Raw genomic sequence first — 26,538 nt, forward strand, 5'->3', positions numbered from 1 at the left:
TAGAATGATACGATCGAGAGAGTTTTCCTACACAAGTATCATTATCAATTACCATACGAAAGGCATTAATAATTCACGTTCAAGAGAAACTAATTTAATCGACGGAACTCGATTGCATTGTAGAATTTCCCTTCTATTAAATGGAATTCTAGATTACTGTTCAGTAATCGAAATGGGTCCAAAGAATTTAAGATCGATCAGTTGCAAATGGTGGATCGAGTCGATCGGTTAAGGAAATAACTTTTACTGTTTATATTCCGTCGAGGAATCGATACAAAATGCATGAATTATGCAATCGAACGTTTTCTTTGACTCGTATCAAATAAAAGTCAACATTAGATGGCGAACGTCAAGATAACTGCTTCTTAAGCGGACATAAAAATTGCATTGCACGCGATGCACGTAATGTGCCGCGTGTGCTGGCCACGTAAAAGGGACGATTGCATATCAATGTATTGTCGTAGTGTCGAAGGAAAATTAACAACGTTGATACGTTTAAACTTTGCTCGAAATTAGCAGGAGCAAAACGAATCACTTTCAATCTTATAAATTTAATAAAAACTGAATTTCATCTATAATTATTTTCAACAACTTGAACGATATATTAGATTCGAAACGATTGCTTATACGACGAATGCAGCGAATATTTAAAAATTGTAGCATCGATTTGTTATTTGTACGAATAATTTGATATTTGATTAGATTTGAAATATCGTGAAATAATGAATCACGAGTGTATCAGAATGGAATTTTATCGTACTGCAAATTGTTTGCAAATATTTCTCCAAAGATCGTTTACATTCCGCAAGATTAATGTCGGCCTACGTAAGAAATCGTTCTCGTTTTAATAAACATGGTCGTGGAACGTAAACCGTTTACGCACCAGGGTCGCAGACTCGATGCACGAGGGAAAGGCGGATTACAAGCGTAAACCGCGCGCCTCGTGTACACAGAGAAGAGTTGGATTGTTGGAATAACGTCACGTTGCGCTTGAATTTCCGTAGAACAGCTGCAGCCACGAAAAGTTGTGCGGATAGATATCGATAAATACGTTCTTAAAACGTTTCGCATATCGTTAAAACTTGAAGAACGAGAAAATATGAATTGATCAAACTTGATAAGGGAAGCGTGAGGTGCAACAATCTTCTAAACAACGATTGCAAAAGAGAATAACATTTATAATAATTTCAACGAATCATGATTTCCTTCGACATAAGTCCTCTTTTCAATATTCGTGTCTATCTTGGTCAATTAAAAAAAGTTTGATTACGATCATTTGTGTAACAGAAACACAAACGCAAATTTTCTTCAAAAAATAAAAAAGTTTGAACATCTACAACTTTCGAGTATCTCGAGCATAATTTTAATAGAGGCGGAACGATCACAGAAAAGTTTCGAAAAATTTTCAAAGAGATGAGTGCGTTCGAAATGGAGAAGAAAAAAAAAAAAGAACGCGGGGACGCACGGTCGCCGCGAACACTGACCTATGTCACTGCGCTCGATTCATTTCGGTGCGCCACTCCACGAGTCATATCTTCGAACCGCATCGTATTTTTCCAAATCAATCGTGTTTCCCTATCCGCGTATCACAAACGACATCACAAACGAGATCACCGGTGCTCCGCTTTCCATATTTCTCAACAACCGTTCGACGTGTTATTTACTCGATGTGTTAACAAAAACGAATAAAAAAAAAAAAAGGAAAAGGCCTCGTTATCACTCGGAACGAACGGGAACGATAGGAAAGTTAATAAACGCTCGCGATAATCCTTGCACGAGCAACGACCTGCGTCATTGCACACTGTACTTGGCACAGTTACAGCTTTCGAGCGCACACGAGAGATGCGTCACGCTCCCAAGTACAAAGACCACCATGTATCGACTGTTGCATTCGATTACATCAAACCCTAACCTCCTCGACACGTACTGCGACCGATAATACCGAGTCGAATCGGACCAACGAAACGAATCACCACCAACAGCCTCCCCTCCCACGTCCATTACCGATTCTCTTCGCATCCATTCTCTCGACGAACCAATCCACTCTCGAAATTATTATAGCGTCACCAAACGCGTCAAACAATCGCCAGTACGACGAACAATAATCGCTGAAGAAAACACAGACTTTCCTCTCTCTACTCGCGCTTCGATTCACCTCTCAACATCCCTCCGGTATCCGCGGCTTGCAGGTGAAAACTCGACAGACCTAACCTTCGCGGTGTCCGCGCGTGTCAAGGTGACCGGCACGACCGGGTTAAGACGCGGCGAGCCACCGTGGACCCGCGGTACGAATACGTTGCATTCGAGCCGTGAATGAGGATCATCCTCGACGCGGCCGCGAGCGGAGGCCGGGAACGCGAGCTTTAATCGGCACCAGCTCGCGGGAGCGGCGTAGTCGCGAGCACTGACCTACGTCACTGGGCGCACTTGGCACACTACTGAGCGCCGCCGCTCCTCGTGTACGTACGTGTGTTTCCGTGTACGCGCTCCACCTCCTCCTCTTACCCTCTCTCTTTCTCTCTCTGTCCTCTTTCGCCCTCGCCCGCGCCCCCGCCTCCCTCTCTCTCTCTCTCCCCCTTTCTATCGCCGCGCTCTTTCCTCCCTTCCTTCCGCGCTCGTCTGTAGCCGGTCACACCGATAGCAGCAGGGGTGAACTGCACCGCCACCTCGTGAAAATTGCATTCACCCTGGCGTCGCGCGACCATACCACCACCACCACTACCATCTCCTCCCCTACCCTTCTCATCCCGAATCCCACGAAATTCCGTGATTCTCGCCTCGTTCTCGGATGGATGGATGGATCTCTTCTTGGATGGATGGATGGATTTGGAGGGGGTTAGGTTTGCACGATGGACTGATTATCGAGGGATTATACGAATGTTGTGCAAGAATATCGGTGTGGAGGACAAAGCTCTCGTGACTACAGTCTTTTAATTTTCGTAAATTTTAGAAACGCAACGGATTTTTACACAAGTATTTGTTGGATTTATTCGAAATGAAAGTGCTAGTGCTAGTTTGAAGTGATCGATCGGATACACGGATTCTTGGAGATATTGGAATATCTATCGAAGAATTCCTGTGATTTTCTTCCGTTTCGACGAATGAAAAGAATTTTATAGGAAGAGATTTTTTATATTACAAAGATATTATTGGGAAGCGATTTTTAAATAAGTTGTAAGAATTTTAGAAGAAACTCAAAATTCAATGAAAGATACAATGGTATTAAGCGTATACTACGATACAAGTTTCCCTGTTTTCCGTCTATAAAACGATTCCTTGGCTCAAGGTTTCTCTACCAACTCTACTGACGTCACGGATGACCCTTTCTTTCGTAATCTCGTTGGAACGGTGTTTCGAATCAACCCATTCCTCGTTTCTACCATCAGGCCAACTTACCAAACTTACGTTTTCATCGAATACGATCCCATTATTCCGTCGAGAATCGATCCCGCTCACGGTTAACGCGATTCACCGTTCGAGTCTCTTGTTCGAAATTACGCGTCGCGGATTAGCCTTAAACGATCGTATCGAAGAGGCCGATTGTCTGGACCGATAATAACCCCGAAGAGCCACGACGTGGTAAACAACGATCGACGGGGAAAATTTCTTCTTTCTTCTCGAATGGACGAATGGCTCGGGAATCGATAATTCGCGAAACAATGCGCCCTCGGTTTTTCCCAATCGAGAAAGCGCACCGGATCGATGATCACAGGGAGCCAAGGAGGAGAGAAGATCGTGTCGGCGGCGAATCGATAGGGGCGAGTTGCAGCGTCTGCGACCACTTTCTGAAAGCTGTAAATAAAAAAAAAAAGAGGGAGAGAGGAAGAAAAAGGAAGAGAGAAAAGTGGCGCGGGAGGTTTAATTAAAAGCGAGTCTGGTGTGCAGAGGGAGGAGGAGGACGGGAGGTCAGGAACAATGGCGGCCATTGTGTCGCGCGGTATTTAACAGGTTTTCCAGCGCGGTGGCCGCCGTTTTCCATTCGATCCATTTCTTCGGCCAAGAATAGAGCCCTCCTGGAATAAAATAGGAAAATTGTTGTCCACCGGTTTATCATAGAAGGTGGATCGCCACGTTCGCGGTTCGATCGTGTTTCCAACACACTGAACACACTTGGATTCGCTTTTAGACTTTCGATCGAATATCGAGCCGTTTTATCTGCTATCAAACTATGGAGGAAATCTCATTCGCCTCGCGAAGCTTCGTCGAGCACCGCGTGCACTCGTCGAGTCTGTCTATCTGCTATCGGATATATATATACACACTCGTTTCGAGCGAATTTCTTTCTTCTTTTTCTTTTTCATCGAAGAGACAGAGTATCGAATAATAATTACATCAATGGGGGAAACGATGCTTGTTCGACGTTGTGATTTCTCTTTATTCGTGGATTGAAAAGGATAAAAAAAAAAGAAGAATGAAAAGCGATGTAAATAGATAAGTAAACACGTACAATGGATGAAAGAGATAGAGAAGATATTAGAGAGATTATTGAAGATTGACGTGATGCGAAGAGTGCTTGATTTGTCGAAATTGACTTTTATTGGAAAATAAAGATAGATTCGTATCCTCTGAGACGATTCGATCGATTTCGAATGCCACAAACTTCATTCATATAAATTTTCTACAAGAACAGCACGCGTCGAAAAATTTATACTAATCGAAAATTTTTTTGCAGACGATACGTGTACATTTAAAAAAAGAATTCGTTGGGATACGACGAATATTGAATAAAGCGGAAGCTTTGAACTTTTGTCAAATCTCATCTAGGAATAAAAATTCAGAACGAAAAAAAAAAAAAAATCGGGGAGCGCGAAATGCTTGATGATTGACGAGCGTAAAAACGGTTGACGTTTGCCAACAGAGTCCCTTGGCGTTGGTCGGATAAAAGGAATCAAACAAACGACCGCGACGTTTTAACATTTCGTCGGTTGTGCATTATGGTAATGCACCGGGAGACAAGGGTGTAACGAGCGAGAAATTCCTCGCTCGCGGGGAGAGTAAGAAGCCTTTCTCGACGAATGAAAAGGAAAAGTTGGGGCTCAACGGGGTACGGATCTTTCAAGGAAATGAACGGAAGAAGGTGTATCTAGAAGACTTGTATAAACGTGTCTTCTGTTCCAGAAAGATGCATGAAATACGAGAGTTTACAGCCGATATTTGTCTCGTTGAATTCGCTTCGTTTTTCTGTATCAAATATCCTCTGTGAAAGAATAGACGACTGCAAGTTTTGAAAGGAAGCTTTAATTTTCATATAAATGTCTTCAAGCTGGATAAGACGGAATAATAGTATCTTGCGTGTTAGAAAGGAAATATTGTTCGCTATTACTTGCAATAGTTGAAGACGATGTGAATAACTACTTCATCGGTTTCTCTAAATTTTGTCTGAATTAAATCGCGGATTATTTATTGCAAGATCATCAAATTTTATGAATATATCACGGAATTGGAATTTATGCGGATATTTGTTTTACTTTGCAAATAAATTATATTCGAGTTTCTGAGAAAATTAGTTTTAACTAATCATACTTCTGTACGTAAAATCTTTTTATATACACAAATTTATCATTATTCAATTATCGGTATTCCATTTAAATACCTTTTTAAGAATAATTTTTTCCCGTCGACATGGAACGTAACGCAATTAGAAAAAGTTGAAAGACTAATTATACTTGAATCCAAATATAAACTGCGCTCCGTTAAAAAATTTCTCTCTCGTGAAATATCGATCAATCGATAAAGGAACGACGTACAAAAAAAAAGAGAGAGAAAAAAGTAGAAATTCTACGAATATTTATCGAAGCACAATGATCTCTCCGAGTGGTAAAGCTCATACACGAAAGGCAATTTTTTTTTTTTGCAAAGGACTAAAAGTTTCTCGCGTGAGTGTTACGTGGGGATGGATAACGAGAAGGGGATTTGCAAGAATGACTCACGTTAGTTTCTTACTACGAGTCACGCCAGAAAGTCGCGGCATAAAGTACAAAATAGTGGTGGGAAACACCGATTTGGACGCATTCGTATCACGATATCGAACAGAGTAGAGACCGGTTTCCTGGTTCTTCGTGCACGAATCACGCGTGTCGCGAACCACCTGACTGCAGACCCTCACGAAGTCTCGATTGATTCTTCTGCACCACGAAAAGGGAGAATAGCTTCGACCTTTTGCCGTAAGTGGGTAGAATGACGTAGAACGATGTTTAGAAATGTTTTCAGAAAGCGAATTTTAATCTGGTAAATGTAGAACTCGTTTTACAATGGTTATTAATATGGAACTTTGTATAATTACTTCTTTTTTTTCATTGGTAATTTTACGTTTCCTCTCCATTGACCTGGTTCTCGAATTACAATCGTTCTTTTTCGATAATTTTCATTAAATATCGAGATGAAATATTTGAATCGATCTACTATCAAATATTTCATGTACAATTTTTTGTATGATATTCTTTATGCATCATATTGTTATAAATAGACTGCGAATTTTTACGTAGATAGAACACGGTTTCGATATTTTAACGATTACATCAGTAATTTTTTTACATACACAGTAATTTGCATTACGATATGTAATAATAATTTTATCGAGATTTTTCTATCGTAAATTTGTGTTATCTGAAAAAAATTAGATCTTTCTATATATATATATATATATATATATATATTTGGATAATATTTAAATTTTTTACTTGATTTATTTAATAATTTATACGTATTTCTTATGTATCTTTTATTATGAAAACTATTTATATTTGTCGTTCGTGTAAAATATGCGAAACGTGTAAAAAAGCGATATATTTGCATAAAAAACCGCAGTCCAGTTATAAAATAAAATTGAATAAGATGTTCAAATAATTCTAAATTTTAATCATCAATTAAAGTTTCCGAAGAAAAGAATCTTTCGTATCATTGATCAAACATTTCCACGCGAGACGTCGTTCGGTCGTTCATATAAACGGATAAAGTAAATATCTTCGAAGACCCGGCAAATCCTGGTTTATCCACGACGTGTATAGGCGAAACCGAAGCTTTAAAAGGTATTCGCATTGTGTTCGCAGTGGTGTCTATGTCGCAGACTTTATATCCACGAAGCCAGCACCACGCGGCCTGTGCCGAAGGTATATATTCGTGAACCGAGGAAATCGTGATTAGATTACAAGTTGAAACGTGGCGTGGCAAGCTTGCCAATTAAATCCCGGAACGTTGCCAGAGTTTCTCTAATAAAATAGTAGATATACGGGAAAACGGCGGTAATCTGCGATCGAAACGAGACATCGCCGAATGATAACCGAATATCAAATCTGTTGAATCTTGTCTCTCATTAATCTATTTCAAACCCAAGTTTCTTCATTCAGAGATTTATTTCGCAACGTAATAAGAGAGAAGTTTATTATTTATTCGGTGAAAAGCAAAAATTAAACAATTTTTTCGATGAAATTTCCGTAACAGTTGAAGAACAACTTTTGTTCGCCATTACAAGTCACGGAATGTTTATTATATTTTATTTTAATAATTACAACAGAATCGAATGATGAATAGCAAAAATGAAAATTTCTCCGTTTGCGTTATTTCACACCAACAATCATTTATTTTCGTCAAGATCCTGTTGTGCAATTAATCTATGTTATTAACAGTACAGTGCAAACTTTTGTGCTTACGCTGCTTCCGTATTCAACAGTGATTTACAACTTTTTAAAATAAATTATTAATTCAACGCGGAAGCAAAGACGGAGAGAAATTCCCCGGTGATATTTTCGACGAGATCAAAAAATCGAAAATGGCAATTGCCGTTTTCAACTGATCACTTCATCTCTCAACATTTGACATTTCCCCCCCCTTTTTTTTTATAACTCGATCGTATACACCGATACATCATCATAAAACATTTACATTCGCTCGCATTAAATATATTAGAAAAAAAAAAGAAATAAAAGAAGAGTAATATTTCACAGTCCCTGATAACTATACAATCGCGAGATTCGATCGTGAGATTAGAAGATAATGGGTCGGGACTTCCGTGTTTTCTTCCACACACACGTTTCATTTCAGGCTGCAATTCATAAGAGAGAATGCACGAGAGCGATACGTATCGCTCGCGCATTAACGGCCGAGCCACGTTCCATGATCGCATCTTGCGTCTACGTGCATCATCCTTTAGCGCGCATTAAACGCGGGATCAAGCAACGGTTACGTGTACGAGCGCGATTTATGCGCGAGAGGCTGGCTACGTTGTAGGCGTTATATCATCGGTGACGGGGACCGAGTTAGGCTCGTGTACTCGCCGTGTGTAAATAATAATAAGAGGGAAATAAGGAGGGAGCTCGATTCGTGTGGAGGAAGTGTGTAACACCAGGTGGAATGCCGCGAGACACGCACATTCGGTCGAGAAGTTAGGAATGGTTGTATCATTGTTTTCGAACTAGGTTTTCTGGTCAAGTGCATCCGTTTTTGGATGATTATGGACCGTCTGTGTAAATTGTTCCGAGGTTTCTCTTCAAAATTCTCGAAAATTTTACCTGGATTATTAATGATAATAGATGATAGAAATCTTTTTATCATATACGATGGAAAAAGTATTTTCATCTTTTGTTATTGGATAAAAATAATCTTATCGAAGAATAAAATTTCGTTATTTTTAATATCCACCGATAAATTTCCATTCAAAACTTCCCTTTGTTACAAATAACCGAAATATTTCTCACCCCGTTAAACGAAATATCCCGTATTATCGCATAAAACGCACACATGTACACACGTGCACAATGGGGATATTTCAAGCAAAACTTTCCACGAGACGAATAATTAAAGTAAATATCACGATCGAGTGGAATATCACAAAAGCGTGGCGTGCACTTTGCGGAGAACGGTCGAATTATGCAAGGGTGGTGGATACCGGGTATCGAACCGGGAGGGGAGGGGAGGACTGGCTGGCACAATTGCATCCCATCCTCGTCGCGATACGTTATATAGCATATATATATATATAGAGTTTACACGCGTGGGCCGGCCAGCACGTAATAAACGCTGAGTTGTCATCAGATACGCGGGATACGGTTTATCAGCGACCGATTAAACGATCCGAGTCGAATCAGAATTGCGCCGTGGTCGATTCGCGTGCCCGGAATCGACCTGTTCAATTATAATATTTTATTTATAGGGGATCGTCAGGCCGCGCGCCTGTAATTCCGCCTGTAATTGCACTCACGATAACACGAAGGAGAAGGTTAATTAATTGAATTTCTATTCTTGATTTACTCTCAAGTAACGCTCAATTTATTTCCATTATATTTTCCTATATATATATATATATATATATAGAAAATCGCGTCCCGTGAAACACGATGCAAATGCAATCGAATCTGTTCGATATTAGAGCGAAATAAAAAAAAAAAAAAAGAAGGAAAAAGAAAACGTGGAACAAAGTGAAACGATCCAGAAGGGACAGACTACTGAAAATAATGCCCTTCAGAAAGTTCTTTCTCTCACAAAAGGATCACGAGATGGACTGGAGGAAATAAAATAGTACTAGACGGTATCTGGGTCACCTTAAAGGGCACACGCCTAGTCGAATTACCGAGGAGGAGGGAGCGAGAGAGTGTGTTCGATTGAATCCAACCCCTCTTCTAACCGAATCTTCCTAAGTCTATTCCATTAACCAGTGCTTCACCCAACCTTCGTCCCGATCTTGAAATTTCGATTATTTCGGGTGATCGATCGGTCGTGTTATTTGAGATCGAGATCGGATTTGTCTCTTGTTAGATCCCTGTTATTAGAGTTTGAACGTATATATCGATCCTGTCCGTTCTGTTTGAACCGTCGAGAGAGGAAAATGGAATCGGAGACGACGAACGAAAAAAATATCGTTTATTATTTTCGACGAGTATAAAAGTTCTTGTATATTTTCTCTCTCCCTTCTGCTTGGAAAGATAATAGAAATTTTTCGAACGCGGTTGACGGGAGCTTCGAAAACTGTGTGCGTTTAACACACACAGTTGAATGCCGATGTAATTTATGGAGGCGAAGAACATCGCGATAAATCTAAACGGGAAAAGGATCGAGAAAGAAAAGGTGAAGTCGAGCAGAAGGAAAAATACGTTCCCGTCACGAATATTATTGAATTATTGATCCGAAAATATTATATCGTCGATGGTGAATCCAACGGATGGAATTTGGATACAGAAAGAGAGGAAAGATACATGGCGGATAATAATTTGCTTTGCACGATAAATAATATAATCCTTGCTCAACGTAGCGAGAGATAAAAGCTTGCTTTTATACGTATTGGAAAAATTCCCTTTATAATTTTTCTTTCTTTTCCATCTTTTCAGCGTTGTTCAGAATTAAAACAGTTGAGGACAAAAGGCAACGTAGTAGTAGATCCAATAAGGCTTAAAATAAGACTGGTCAGTATGGACAGAATGTGACAGGCAACTATAAGCAAGAGACAATATTGCATGTCCAATAAGAAACCTGTCTTGAGTCTATATTTCTTTGGTTTTACGTAGTTCTGTTTTTAACGTTATCCACTGACAACCGTGGACAAAAATAAAAAATCCAGAAGATTTAAGTTCTTATTTTATTAATTTTGTTGCCTCTAGCTTTGCCCTCAGCATTGCACGACATCTGTAAAAACGTCAGGCTGAACTATATTGTTCTTTTATGATGCTCTCTTTGATGTTTTTTTCTAACATTCTTATTTAAAAATTAATGTAAATGTTATATCGCTTGATATACATGTTTCTCAGGTATACATATTTGCGCGTATTTCTTTTTACTCATTAGATATTATACAAACATTTACATTTTAATATTATATACACATTCCAGTCCAAGTATCTTTTTTTTGACGACCTACCTGTCACTACGTTTAACCGTCAAAATGTTTATTTCCGTATTTAATTTTTTTACGGGTAATAACGATAATATCGTTGAATTTGAAACGAAGATGATTCAAATAAAAATATAATTTTATTTTATACAAAGTTTTAAGAGTAGATTGAAATATTTAAATATAGAGGATATGTAGAAATAAATATTGCATTATGAAATCGAGAAAGAAGGAAAATAATAATATATATTTGATCGATTCTTTTCCATTTAATCGATTATTAGTTATCCTCCAAAACAAAACACGCGAGACCTTCGATTTTTATGATACAATAACCTCGGGAATTTATGATGATTCATTTGTGCAATCAGGGTGAATCATGTTTCAAAGTTAGTTGTACAAATAATACATAAATATCGATTAATCTATTTAAAAATTTATCATTACCTTTTTTATATATTCTTCTATATTCTCACAAAATAAATACAGGCAACACAGTCCAAAAAACGGAAAACATAAAGAACCATAGAAAAAGGAAGGAAAATATTAAAATCATAATAATGAGACGATATATGCGATTCGTGTCACTCAGCGATAAATCAAAGTCGTTTATCCGCGAGAAGCCACTCATCCCGTCATCGATCATTCATAACAATAAAACCATTACGATCACGCTATTCGTGGCAAGTCGGAAAAGAAGATCAATAAATACGTTTCAATTTGTCAAGCCGATCCAACGATGTCTCATTAACGCCGGAGACGTTCTACTTCCGATCTATATATATATATATATCCATCGATATCGATCGTTATACTCGAGTATCGGATCGAATTCACGGAAAACCGACGACGAATCACAAAGCGATTGATCGAACTACATTGTCCACGTGTGTTTCTCGGAATATCCCCGCGATAAGACAGATTTCTCTGTTACCACTGGTGCGAGGATGGCGCCATCTAACCATCATTCTTGGAAGCTAATGAATCTCCAAGTACGCGCGCCATCTTTCGCGGGGTGGTAAAGTCAATTTAGGGGTAATAATTAAAGCGCTTTACCGATTGAGCACAGTCGTAAGTACGTTGTGCAGGTATCGCATCGATTCAGCACATTTATGCTTTCACGAAATTCAAACAGATGGCAAATCTTTCGATTCCTGTCTGAGCATGCGCCGATGCACGCATACGCGGGAATATTTAATTCGATAAACCGCTTATTCCAAGCGTTCTCTTTCAGTTCATTTTACATTTGCAATTCAATAAGGGAGGGATTTGCTATGCAATGAGATGTACATATGAAACATTACCTTGTTCAGAGTATCGTGGCTAGTTAGGATATGCTGGCTACCGTCGGGATGTAGGATACGATCGACCGAATTCGGTCTAGGAACTCCATCCAGCTGGCTGGCCTCTTTCAACTGGGGTGGCGACGGCGGTGGTGGCAGCTGCTCCTCTACTCCTCCACCAGCGTAACGGGTCTTCTGTAATTCCCGAAAATTTCATCGTTTAATCATCTCCCGCCGATTATCTTTCATCATTTTCATCGACATTCTTAAAAACAACCACCATTTTCCTTTATAGCCATTTCTAAATACTGACGTGCAGACCATCGAAAATCATTCGAAACAATTTATTCCGTCGCAAGTTGGCCGATCTTGATGATTTACGTTTCACACACGATTGCTCGTGTTCTAATTCCGCGTTAGTTCGTTGTTGCGATTGTTGTTGCACTTTCACGATATCGCTCGGTCTAACTTTCGGCACGTTTAGAAAAATCATTTTTTCAAAATCGTTGAGAATAAATTGAGAGAAAATGAAAATGAAAGAAGAAGAAGAAGTACACAACCGATAGTGAACAAGGTTTTGACTGACGTGCCAGTATTATCGGGTTTCGATATCGATGATGTCGCCACCGAGCTAATCCTCCGCAATCCCGGATTTCGTTTCATTATCACGACCAAGCAAGGCTTCCGGATGCGACGACCGGTCGAGTGGCCAACCACGGCATCAATGATCGAACGGTTTATTGAAACCTCTCCGTTTGAAGCGGCGAATATCTTGCCGTACGTGAATAAACGCCAATGTGAATGTCGTCTGTGTGGCTTTAATTCAAACGAAACCTATTTAATTGCATTCTTTTCTTCTTTTCTCACCTTTTTCACGAATTCTATTAAAGTTAAATTGCTCGTGAATAATATACAAACTAATAAATTTGGAGGAATTTGAACGTGAAAATTTTTAATTCTCTCTAATATCGAAATAATTAAATCGAAAATATTTCGCTGTCGTTTCCAGATTTTTTTAGAATTTTAAAATATTTTTTACGATATTCTAAAAATCTAAAAATAGATCATCTTACGATGTTATATATTTTTGTAATTATATCAACGTGGATCGCAAATTTTTTCCCTGACATCCCGCGTGACGAATAAAACAAATCGATGCAGTTTCCGACTCAATTTACCGAGCGGTCAATTTTTCAACGTTTAAATGCAACCATGACGATAAATGAACTCTGCGCGTGTCCATGCGCGCGGCTACATGGAGATGGGAGGCTGGTATAAATAAACAGCGGCTTCCTGCTTTCCGAACAAATCCAGCTAAAAGCTTGTGTGAAATTTCGAAGCATATTAAATCATTAAACATGGAAACATACGAGCGATGCGATTGCGTTAAAAAAAAGAAAAAAAAAAAAGTAAAAAAGAGGAAGAAGTAGAAAGAAAAAAAAAAACACGGAAAATCGTGCCGAACTTGTGTTTCTATAAATTATTCCCTGTCGCGCTTTCACGTTTCAATGGTTATGGATCGAATACCCGATCCTCGTTTATTCGAGTGAATAGCCGAATTCATAATGGCGGATAATGATGGAATCAAATTTTATATATCGAAGCTAGGAATTTAAATCCAACACGAAATCGAACGCGAAGTTAAATCCAATACCGAAATGGCTCATTTCGATAGGATTCAATTGTTATTCATAAGAGCTGATGTTTCATTTTCTCTACTCTTAACCTATAAAATGGTTCGAGCTTTCTCTCTCTGAAGTGTCGGATTGTCGCAGATTTAATTTCTCTCGATAGACTCGAAGAAATTTTTAAATCAAATCGAATAATCGTTCTTATTTGAATTTCTAATTAAATTACTAAGTTTAGAATATTATAGAGAAATGAAAAGTTGAATTGTAATTTTCGATGTTGCAGAAATTAATTTTAAAAATGTTGTTGTATATTACGTGTATTTTTTTTTTTTTTTGATGTGTTTTAAATTTGGAAGTTTGGAAAATTTAAAATATTCATTTCATCCATGAATATTAAAAACGATAGAAGAATACAAATGGAATTTTTATCGAGAGAGACTTACGTGATTCCAACAGCATCCGCAAAAACTGGTCGATCGTTTCGAGGCACGCGTGACAACGCTACGATTTACGTGTTCCCCGAAGTGACAGGTTCTCTTTGTTCTTCGTTTGCGTACCTTAATAGGTACGCCGTACATATAGTCGCTGAAACGACGTCGCGAATGACGCACGATAGACACCCAATCGATCATTGTGTCACTGTGTTTGATCCCGTTTATTCACGTTCACTTTGCACGAGAACTTATAAATTTGTTTCCCTCCATTTTTAATCCTCGCCCGATCTTTTCCAATCCATCCTTCGATAAACAATTACAACATTATATTATAAGTTCCAATATAGGAATAATCTGAATCACTATAATTCCACTTTGCCACGATTTAATCTTGTTTCGCTTTTGTTCAAGCGTGAAAAATTTAATTTTTATTCCTTCCTTATATCATTTCACATTATTACATCACTATTTTTACTCCACTGTGGAATTTTCGAATTTTCATTTTTGTAACGAGACACTTTGAAATTTCGACACGAGTTTTTCACAAAATCGTTATATTATAATTATTGCTCGTAAAAATAAAAAAAGAAAAAAAATCCTTTCGTTTCAACGAACGTCGTTTCACGACAAATATTCGCGTTCAACTATCGGTTTGGAACACTCGTCCACGGTAAGTCTGTTTTCCTGTAGGATCGTGGAACAAACTGAGGAAAGGGTATCGGGTCGAGAGGAATCCCGATCGAAAGGAACTCGATGAAAGCTTGGTAAGAATAGAAGGTAGGAAAGTAGTTCTCGTAAGAAGTCTCGCTTTGAGGGATGAATAGTGGCTGGTTGCAGCAGCTCTTTCGACGATCCCGCGGATGGTACGCGGCCAGATAAAGAAGTTGCGCCAAGTGAAAAATGAAATTTAAAGGCTGGCTGGGCCCCGATCGGGACGTTTGAAAGGCTGGCTCGGCGTTAATGCAAGAAAAATGTTCCGTGTATTCCTTTCGTGTAACGGAGGAAATCGTTTCGTGGAATTTGTTGCGCGAGGTAAAAGGATTATTCTTAGCTCAGGTCGAAACACAAAAAAGACAATGTTTGATCCGTTTTATTTAACGAAGGGCAGGCTCGTTTTACGTAGAGGCCAGATACGAGGGAAAAGTTCGAAGCTTTTAAAACGTTTAAACACATTTCCAAGAATACCAAACAGCAACTCGTTAAATTGTTTACAAGAGAATATCACGAACCACGGATAAAACGGTAGTTAAACGTTTCGACGCAATTATTCGATCCTTTTATTCGATTATGGATCCGTATCATCACGTACGCGGAAGTTAAGTAAAAAAAAAAAAAAAAAATATATATTATTTCCACGTTTCGAACGAAGATCACGTGCCCGGTTTCACCATTGTTTTCGTTGTAGTTTGGCTTGGCTGGAAATAATGATTCCTCGAAGAGGAACGACTGACATCACCCACGGACGTCAGCTTATTTTCCTTAGTCCAGAAGTTTTGAGAAACTACTGTTTCTCGGGCGTTCGTTTTATCTCAACCTCGTTAAACAACTGATCTCTCACCATAGGGTTTTTCTTCCAAGAGAAACAAGAGGTCTGGCAAGGTCGACTATTCGTGCCAATTAATGGATATTCTGATTCCTGGCGTATCCTCGTCGTATCCACGTGTTCCCTATCTTCATTGATCAACGACCACTTCTTCTACGAGCTGATCTTCCGTTTCATCCAAGTGGATCTTCTTTCGAAAACAATACATAAATTCACATCATCATAGAAACAACGTGATAATTCAAAGTAGAAACTTCCACATGTTCCGCACACGTGTGCTACACGAATGGTAGAAGAGTAATTCTACTACCGTTTTACCGTTCACAAAATTTCGTTTCGTCGAAACACAAGATTTCTCTGCACACGAGGGACAAATTGTCATTGCGCTTCGAGGGAAAAGAATTTACAATTCAGGGCAGAAGAAAATTGGAGACATTGGAGACAAAATTAACGAATTCGACGAAAGAGGACGGGAAGAGCCGCGACACGTCGTGCACGAACCTCGAAGGGATGGACGTCAATGTCGGCACTGGCGTTAGAGCGTCTCGACGTTGGTGGTCGGCCACGTTTCGGCACTCCTACCAACGCGTCCTGATCTAATTCCGACACGCTTCTTTCCATCGAACGTTCGACTATAACGCGATCTTACCGCCGTTCAATCCGTGTTCAACGAGCGTGCTCCCTCGTTTGCGTAATCCGTGACAAAGGATTAATCCCATTTTCCACGCGAACGAGCTCACGCGTGCCGCGAAACCCTTCTCAGCTTCCTGATTCTCCTCAGTTTCGATCCATTTCACTCGATGATACAGTTTTGAAACTTTGGATAGCGGATTCCTTCATTCACGCGACGTAAACATCGTTCTCATCTCGTTCAAAATGAAGTACGTCTAAAGTGAGTAAAATAGTCTATTGTCTTTTGACGAATTGCACAGATTTTTATATTTCTTTTATATTTCTAGAACTTTTATACTTTTGTAATGGTGATGAGGAAGTACAAAAATATCTACGATGGATCGTGGTTAATACTGGAGATTATTTTTTTCTAAAATTTTATCCGAATGATACACTTTTCAGCTCGAAATAATGTTTTTTAATGAAACTATCAATAAAATATATATTGTATTGTATACTTCGGGAAAAAGAGTTCTCGTAAATATTTCCAGAATACTTGAAAATGTGATGTCGATGTCCAAATTGTAAAAATTTACGTATCGATTAATTAAAAGTTAAAAATAAGCGCGATTATTCGATGACATAGAGACGAGCAACGTTTATGTTTATAATCTGCGCGCCTGAAACGTCGCTTATTATTATTTCATTAACCTCCTTTCCGCACAGATGTAGTTTCGACACGAAACGTTCCGGACGCAAGGCACAATTATCGTAGACGGATTCGTCTCGTTCTGGCTTTCGACACGATTCACGTGAGAATTGATGGATCGTGCGGAAATAACACGGTGGATTTATCGCTTCTATTAAAGTTTTTAAAGTGTAAATTAAGCTGATTGACTTGGAAATAGAATAACGGAGGGGGTTATATTTATATTTTTTAGAATTTTCTAAAAAACAAAAAAGAAGAAAAAAAATCTTACAATTTTATTAAATCTAATAATTTTTGAAATTTTTTTTTCTGTTAAAGGAATGGCTGTGGCAAAAAATTGATACGTTTCGAATATCGGAGAATAATCAGGATCAAAAGGATTAACGATTATACGATTGTCCTTTATCAGTTTAATTCAGATTAATCAGCTCGATGAAATCAAATGGAATATATATTATATATCTATAGTTTCCACACTTTATTTGCAAATACGGTAACCGCCTAATAGAATTGATAATGCAGTCACGCTGATTTCTGGCATAATTTACAAATTATCTCGCCGCAAACGAGCCTATTATTGCTCTACGTTTAATCGTTGACTTTGTGCTCTCCGCTAATCGGCGAAATGACGTGTAAAATCGAAGCGAGTTTCAATCCGTGTTCACAGACGGAGTGATAAGTAAATGAAATTATCGCCTGTGCCGTTTCTCGTTTGTTTTTGTACGCGTTATCTGTGTATCTTCATCGTGTTTTTCATCTCTTAAAAGAGACAGAGAGAGAAAGAGAGAGAGAGAGAAAGAGAGAGAGAGAGAAAGAGAGAGAGAGAGAAAGAGAGAGATTGGCTTTTATCGTACCGTCAACTTTTCGAAATGAATTCCATTATACGAAATATTCGTGGACGCACAATAAAATCTATTCTAAGAGAATACGAATCTCGGAAGGAAATAAGCAGAAAGATGACGAGGATTGCCAGGATAAATGCGTCTCTCTTTTTTTTCCGCTCTGTTCGCCGCGGAAATGAGAAAACGAAAAGAGGGAAGAACGTCGGAAACTGGAAAATTATAGTTCGTCCTTGATGCAAAATAGATTAATTTCTGTTTTTGTCGTGGAAAAATAGTCCATTACGAGCGGCATCAGAAAAAAAAAAAAGAAAGAAAAAAATTGTGTAATGTCTCGAGATTCCATTTATTAGCAAGAATATTTTTGATCAACTATTTGATTTCGCGAGTTTAAACATTTTTCTTATATAAAAAAAAACGAGAATATAGAAGAATAGATTAATACAGAAAATATCGACAGTCACTAATTGATCGACCAGCATTTTGTAGCTAATGTTGCGGAGGAATTACATGGGAGGAACACGTCGATAAAATAGGAAACGTTGCAGTTATAGCGCAAGAGAAGAAACTTGAGATTTCCTTATTGCCAACCGAGTCTCGACGATTCGATTCACAATCGATTAAATTAAGATATCGTTGAATATTAAGAAAAATTTATTTTTCTCGTAACATATAGTTTAATTATTTAAAAATATCTTTAATTTAAATTTTTGAAGTTAATTGGGAATACAAGTGGAATATAATTGTTAATATTTATTAATTAGTATCCCTCGGTAACGTTTTTTTAAGCAACGTCATTCTTTCAAGTTACAAATTAAGAACAAGAACAGATCGAAAATTAATTCTGACACGACATTATTTACAATCTTACGAACCTGAGTTTCGTCTACGTGGTCTGGAGCCTCTGGACTGGCCGACTTACGGCCATAAATGTTCGACAGAGTCTGGTTCACCGGGAAGTCTGGACCACCCTGCAATAATCACACGATCTAAAAACATCTCTACACGTTCTTTCAATAAGAAAACGATAAGTACTTCCGGTAAACTCTGTACATTTTATTTCAAAACAAACGCTGTTAAAGCGTATCGTATACGATACACAACATGAATATTCATGATTGCAAAATTGCATCATTTAACAAATTCAAAATTCGTAATTAACATAATCAATATCCTTTCTCCCGACAACCGCAATCCATCGTTCTAATAGCGGATTAAACATGCATAAAATAATAGATTTGGAAAAGCTCTCGTTGTTGTACAGTTTGGAAATCGATAGATATCTACCAACGTTAGAAACCCTCTCTACGGTTCTACGGTCCACGCTCTTCTACGCTCCAGATAAATCAATTACAACTTGGAAACAAGGAGAAATTCAATACGTCCCTAATTTACGATGTCCTCTTTCTGATCACGATCGCAATCTCCTCCCCCCTCCCTCCATCTTTCTCAATTCCAAAAATATCCCAAAATATTCCAATTCACGTGACACACAAGTCATACGCATGTAGGCGGCCAAATAAATTCAAGTCGAATAATTCCCCATGATTTAATTTCCAATTCAAGAATTAAGCCTTAACTCGATCCCTGGACCTGGCAATTTAAACTTCTTGTTTTCCCCTCTGTCTTCGTCGCGTCCAGTCGCGTTCGACGTTCGGTTCGATCATTTGGTCCAGAGAGTGGTAGCCAGGGTTGGGGGGAAGGCGGGCAAATAAATAGTGCCGGCGAGACGCAAAGTCAATTATCGTTGAACGGAAGTTGATGGAAGTTCCGCCGGTACGCGTATTGCAACCGCGTTAAACGAGCCAAACAGAATTATTCATGATGAACTTTCGATGCGCAGGTGTGTTTAACATCCCGCGCTACTTTTCCTCGATCCGGCCTATTCCGGTGCGCGTTGCACCCTTTATTAAATATACACTATTACCCCTATCGTCCTCGTTTGCGCCGACTGTTTGTTCAGCTTCGCGTCAGAGAACGTCAAACTCGATAATAGATATTGTACTCGTTGCTCACGCGTCAATAAACCTCGTCAAGATTTTCTTTTCTACCGCCGCCGCTGCTGTTATATCGCGAGGTGAATAAAATTGAAAATAAACTTTTCTAATTTTGAAATCAACGACGAGTTTATCCCATTGCTGGGAATATTACTGGGATCCAAGTTTATCTTTCGGAAAATTATGCATCGATATTCATTCTCCAAGCTATTCGTTTTAATATCAATCCATTTTAAAGTTAAATAAGATCGATCGATTTTTATATCAAGATCATCTCAAGGTATATTTAACAATTGGAAAATTGTTAATATACGTTTCTATTATTAAACAAAAAAATTAACTTTACCCTTTTATTTTTCTTTTACAGTTTCGTTGTTATAAATTCTCTATTTCGATTCCCTTTTTTTTTATTGCTTAATTAATCAGAAATGAAATCTTTCTAAACGCAAAGGAGGACGAGTATAAAAACCGAGGAATTTTCACCGATGCGGATATAAAATAGAATTGTCTGAAGAATAAAAGGAACTCGGATCGATTTATCGCGTGGAAAGAAAATGTAAACGAAATACCACTTTCTGTGGATGTCGATCGAGAGGAGAACGTCAAACTTCGAAACATACTTCGTTTGACGTAGCGTGAAAAGTGTCGAAGAGATGTACACGATTCTCTGTATACGTTGCAATATATATATTATATTTATACGAACGGAATGAACGCTGGGCAACGATATATTTGAATCACGATTATCCACGCGTGCAAATTGAAAGAAAATACGAGGCTGAATAAAACACGCCCGGTTATTTTTTCAATTTACCAGATATAAAATCATATCTGCCCATCCCGAATCGAGCACGAATTTACAAACTGAAATTACCGATGAAATATTAGCTACACGCGCCAGCTCACTCGTGGCTATCACGACGACACCGTTTATGCATTCCGTGACATTCGTGAAACGTGTTACGATCCTTTGTCATCCGTTATTACAATATAAAGAGCTTATTGGACAGAAAAGTACAAGAGGCAGTAATTGGAATTAACGCAAGCCACTTAAGATTTTAATATATGTATTACACATGGAAGATGCTCGAAGTTGAATAATTTAGATAAAAAGATATCTAACCTATTCTAACGAACGTGCAACGCAGAATCGAATAACCAATATATATGCACTCTTCGATAACTGATCGATTAGCTTGTAATTAAGTCTTCGATCTCGTGCGTATCAGGAGGCTACTTTTGAGTCGAAGTTTTCCAGTCAGGTAGTGGAGTATTGTTTTCAGACAAGAGTTTTCCCCTCTAAATTTATCTTGCGCGAAAGTTTCGCGGTGCCTTCATTTCGATGCATCCGAAGAGAGTTCCCTTCCCGATCTCGGGACTTCAAACAGAGGCGCGCGCGGTACCGCGCTACGTTTGCCGAAGACTCGAGACTCGGTCTCATCTTCGAATAAACGAACTCGACGCACAAGTGCCTTTTCAATTCGTCTTCGCTCTGCCCCGGCTATATACGGAATCACGCGTGCTTTCCCTCAACCGTTCCCGGTATCTCGGCCTGAAAATAATCAACGAGATAGAGGCGGAGAACAATAAAGAGTTTCCTTACGCGAAACGAAACTGTCTCTCAACGATATCGAGTCGAATATCTGAGGGATATTTGGGAAAAATATTCGTATAGCAAATTTTTAGAATTCTAGAACACTTGCGTTGATTTTTAATGGAAGATAAATTGGGATAGATATATATTTATTTCTATTTCTTTCGCTCGGAATTCTCGAAATTGGTTCTCGATCTACGTACGTTCACCGTCGAATTTCGGTAATTTTCGATCCATTCACGGTACAGTGTTTACGGGTGATGACGGTTTGGTCGTCTAACTACTTGCGTTTTGACGCTTACCCGATCACATTCGCAAAACGATGCAGTATATCCATCGACTCCAAGAGCTCCCATCCAGGTTAGCTTATAGAAGTTTAACAGGCGCGACTGCGAGTTGAATGTTGCCAATAATTTTCCTTTCTCCCGACTCGACCCTTCCAATCGTTGGCCCCTTGTTGGAAATTCGATGGACCATAGAGAGAGAGAGAGGCTTTCGAGTTGGCGTGTAAGTAAGCGTGGCGGAAACGTGGAAACGTTTCGAAACGTGGCAAAGGTTGATCGATCCTCGCCGCGATATATTATCGAATTGTTCTCTCGCGGAAGATTCGATTCCACGCCGGGAATACGAGACGAGAATTCCACTCGATGGCCAATTCCAAGTTTTATCGATCGACTCGAACGATTGCAAAGTATACACGAAACATGGGAATACCTGAACTTTCAATTACTTCATAGTTCGACCTCGGTGTGCACAGTTACATTTTTCATCGCGACAACGTGCTCGCTTCTTTCTTATCGAGATAGAGAGAGAAGAGAATGGATATACGTTACATGTATGAGATGGAGGAAAGGGGATTTTGGTATTTTGATATCGAACTGTTTGATCGGTGAAAATGGAATTTTCAGAGACGAGAATAGAACGATTTTAAAAATACACAGTCAAACCGGAACGGAGCGAATTTCTTCTTTGTCAACGTTTTTACAAATTCCACCGTAAAATTCGAATTTATGTAACACGTTAGAAATTGGATAAACGTTTGTCTGTTTCAAAACTTCTATAAACCTGTCTGCACACATGTATCTCATATACAATGCTATGAGAAATCCTATGAGATAGCGCAACAAGGATAAAAGAGATGTTTCGTCGAAGGAGATATCTTATGATAATGTTCAACGTATTCCGAAAGAGAACGAATTTTAATGATCCGGGCATAATTGAAAGCTCTAAATATTGCTCGAGATGCGCTTAAACTTCCTCCAAAGCTTATAAAAAAATCTCATCTTTATAAAAAGAATTGCATATCCCTTCCTCGACAAAGATTGATTTTTTTTTTTTCTTCTTAGCTCAAAGATGGCGCTCAATTGGAAGCTCGTCGTTGAGCGAGGATCGTCTCGCAATGAAATCCCTCGCTGTGTGAATTCAGAGAGGACTTCGTGAAAAGACGTGGATGATGATCGAATACTCGCGTTCCGCGGTGACGCAGAGCAATTTTATTCCTCGATGCCAATCCTTTTGCCCCACCGAAACGTCCTTTCGTCATTCGACGATGGATGCAAGTTGGCGCGATCGTAGGTGAATCACGCAAAGCTCTTTCCAACGGATGGAAACGGATACTTCCGGTTGAAACGAATTGATGCTTCGTGGCACGTACTTCTTCGTGGCCTCCAGGCGATGAACGTGCGTATATATATATCCAGTTCGAAAACTTGATTCTTGACTGATCGAGAATTTCGTCGACAGTCGATCATTTGAAATTCTCGTGTCTGAGGATAATTTTGAGGAGAAGAATACAAGAGAGATGAATATCGGGGATCAAGCATATTGGATTATTACAGGAAGAACAATCGAAATGGTTATTTTTATCCTCTCTGTCATTTTCTCGATAATTTAATCGATTGGAATAATAAAATTTTAACGTAAGCCAATTTGAATCACCGATTGGAAATTGAAGGAACCGATAACGCGTGTTTAACTACTGGCAAATTACATTTGCTGAGTCTGGCTAGGGACCAATTCTATTAGATCTATTATATCGATGCATAATTAATGCCTCGGCGCAGTTGCCGATAATATTCATCGATAGCAAATAATTTCAGTGGCAGAGAATTATGATGTTTTGGAATATATTTCCAATATAATCGTTAACACGTTACATCGAAAGGCGTAATCAACGAATCACAATTTTCGAATAATTCATTAAATTCCTGTCCTTTGACGTCCAACAAATTTTCCTACGTCTAAAAAAAAAAAAAAAAGAAAAAAAGAAAAGAAAACCAAAAAAAAAGAAATGCGTGGAAAATATTTTTCACGATGGCGGAGAGTGACAGAAAGCTTTAATCTGCCTTAAAGCTTTAAACACGCTCCACTATTTGCCGAAACTCGCCATATTTTTGTTGGATAATCCTCGCTCGCTAAGCCCCCGGAATTTCGTTTAAATTCCGTACGAAACGTGCGTCGAAATTATGCTCGAGAAAAGGGACAACGATCTATCTTACAAAATTCAAGGGACGTTTCGACGTTTTCGAACGAGAGGGTTTCGCCGAGATTTTCGAATATCCCGCTGTTGGGGGTTGGCCATCGTTATCGTGGGAATAAAATAAGGAGGTTTTACCTCTTCCATATTATTCGATAGAGTCCGAATTGGAAACGGTATCGAGGGAGGATAGGATTCCCGTTCCTTTATAACCGATATCTTTATGCTCCTTTATGCGTTGCAAAAGGCCATACGTCATCCTTGATATTTCTTCTTTTGAAAGGGGGTGAGGGAAGGGGAGGAAGGGCATTCAGTCGTCTGAAAATGAGATTCCTTTGTATCCTTTGGCCTTTTTTGCACCGATAATTTTCCGATTCTCGAATTGTCCGCTCACCCGGCTTACATTCAGATATCCTGTGGCGTTTTATTATCGTGCAAATCGCGCATATCATCCCATTCTTCGTCGAAAAATGTTGGAAGTTAGCTAGTAAACGGGTCGCTATATAATAGTAATTCATCGTTAGTTCATTTATTCGCCAGAGCAAGCGTAGTAGATTCATTTAATAGGATTTAAATCTCTATTAATCTTGTTATCCTCCATATATAAATTTTACCATATGGAATCTATATACGTTTGCGCTCCGTAGCATTGTTCAATTTCGAGCAACAGGCAATTTAATAGGTCTTGCAGGGTCCAAAATCTCGAATTCCCCACTTCGTTAGCTTCACCACGACTCTCAGCAATTACCACCGCTCTCTAAATGCCAAATCGAATAGCCATTAAAACAAAGGCACTCTATTCCTCAACGAATTTTTGCAATAATTTCCCAATCTCTCCTCTCCTATTTTGAGCCAAAGACGATCTAGAAATCGTAATCTCCCATGTTCTCACACATCCCATAAGAGCGAAGTTTACGATACGATCTATCAGAGAGATAAAAGAGAAAGAGAAAGAGAAAGGGTTCTCCAAAGCGCGAATTCTCGCTCGAACGCGACACCTTTTCAAAGAAGATGTCGAGAGAAAAAAAACGAGAAGAACGTGCAACGTCAACGCGCTCGAAACCCTTGACCTGTGAAACCCTGTGTCCCCGCGAGACAGTATTTCGTTCCATCGAGTTCTTTCATCTTTCGGTGATAAAAGTGTTGCCGAATGATTCCCAAAGCTAGCCGATGAAATTAGTTTCGGTTATAGAGTATCGATGATAACCCCACCGACAATCCTATAAAACCCGTGACACGTTGGGATTATGGGAAGCGTAGCGTTGAAGAAGAGCGTCCCTATTCGATACGCAAGTTACGATCCTGGACAGGGGGTTGTCCGTTAACATTAGAGCTCGGTTGAGAAGTTCTTTGTTTCGAGACAGAACTTTATTCCGTCTCGAAAAGGGACTTTTCTCTCCTTTCGATGTATTTGATTTCTTTTTTTTTTTATTCTCTCTTTCGATGCCGTTATCCGTCTCTGGTATTAAACGGTGACGAAATGAGAGATATTCTCTAAAATGGATGTAATACGATACGGCGATCAGATGAGAATTGTGGGAAGACATTCGTGGAGAAAAGTTAATTAGAGACGGATGACTATCTCCGGTTGGTTGTCTGGTAATGAATTTCAGGAATGTCGGTTTCCATAACTGCCCGAGCATCGATCTAAATTACGATTGTCGGTTAACTAATTGTAAGCTTCCACCCGCAATTCCGTGAAATTACGGAGTCGATGCAATCTTCCTTGATTGCGAATTAAGATTCCTGTGTACAACAATCGATGTTAATTCTTTAACGATACGAGGGGCGAGTCTTTGAAATTATTTTAATAATAATCGATATTATCCATTTGTGATAAAATCGGAATCAGGATTTGTAATAGTTTGTGCACAATTCGTTTCGAGTCGTTATCGAAAAACCATTATGGAGAGTTGTTAAAATAAATTCTACTTGCAAAATTTGATCGATTTATTATTCAGTGATCGATTTTCTCTCTGCCAAGTAGATCTCAGTAATAGATTCATTGTAATGGAGACTGGAATAGGGAAACTCAAAATGAAACGGAAGAGGAACAATTTTATGATTCCATCGGTCGAAGCTCGTTACAAACTGATGACTCCGACAGTAATAAATTTTATTCAGTCTTGTTACAAGGAAGATTCAATCTTACTGTCACAATTCGATTTGTTCAACCCTTGATTCAACGATGGTAGAAAAATGTATTTATTAACCGATGTTTGATCAAGATTAATTGAACTTACCATATTTTTATTTTATATATATATAATTGTCGAAACAACATATTTTCTTCGTAAAATAATATTTCATCACAACTATTATTTATTAAATTTTATTTAAGCAATCTAAAGAATTCACCAAAAAAAAAAAAAAAAGAAAAAATCGTTCGCTTCTTCAAAGTTGTGGAGAAGATTTTAGAATGGGTCGAATTTAAAATTCAGAATCTGCCGCGTTCGAGGATTCGTGAATAATCGGCCAATAACGATCACGATATATATTCTTCCGAAGTGAGAACGGAACGGGACAGATTTATGGGTTGATCGACCGCCAGTTCAGCGATATAGGCTCGAGATCGAGGCCACCGGTTCCCTGAGCGAATGA

The 26,538-nt window shown here is 38.8% G+C and overlaps 1 protein-coding gene and 1 long non-coding RNA gene across 16 annotated transcripts in view; one reads left to right on the plus strand and one right to left on the minus strand.

Moving 5' to 3' along the window:
* Positions 1–26,538, minus strand: part of LOC724292 (disks large 1 tumor suppressor protein) — a 457,694-nt gene that overhangs the window by 188,663 nt on the left and 242,493 nt on the right. For 10 of the 14 annotated variants that reach the window (XM_026444421.1, XM_026444422.1, XM_026444412.1 and 7 more), the window contains 2 exons: positions 18,746–18,841; positions 12,124–12,297 (listed from right to left, as the gene is read on the minus strand). In XM_026444421.1, the coding sequence (XP_026300206.1) occupies positions 12,124–12,297; positions 18,746–18,841 (270 nt within the window). Of the gene's footprint in view, positions 1–12,123; positions 12,298–12,415; positions 12,611–14,176; positions 14,381–18,745; positions 18,842–26,538 lie in introns of those variants that run through there. The other 4 variants (XM_026444426.1, XM_026444423.1, XM_026444425.1 and 1 more) reach the window with 3 other exon arrangements.
* Positions 1–26,538, plus strand: part of LOC102655123 — a 46,949-nt gene that overhangs the window by 12,623 nt on the left and 7,788 nt on the right. The window lies entirely within an intron of this gene.

The sequence above is a fragment of the Apis mellifera genome, linkage group LG12, assembly GCF_003254395.2.
Source record: "Apis mellifera strain DH4 linkage group LG12, Amel_HAv3.1, whole genome shotgun sequence".
NCBI classification, from domain to species: Eukaryota; Metazoa; Arthropoda; class Insecta; order Hymenoptera; family Apidae; genus Apis; species Apis mellifera.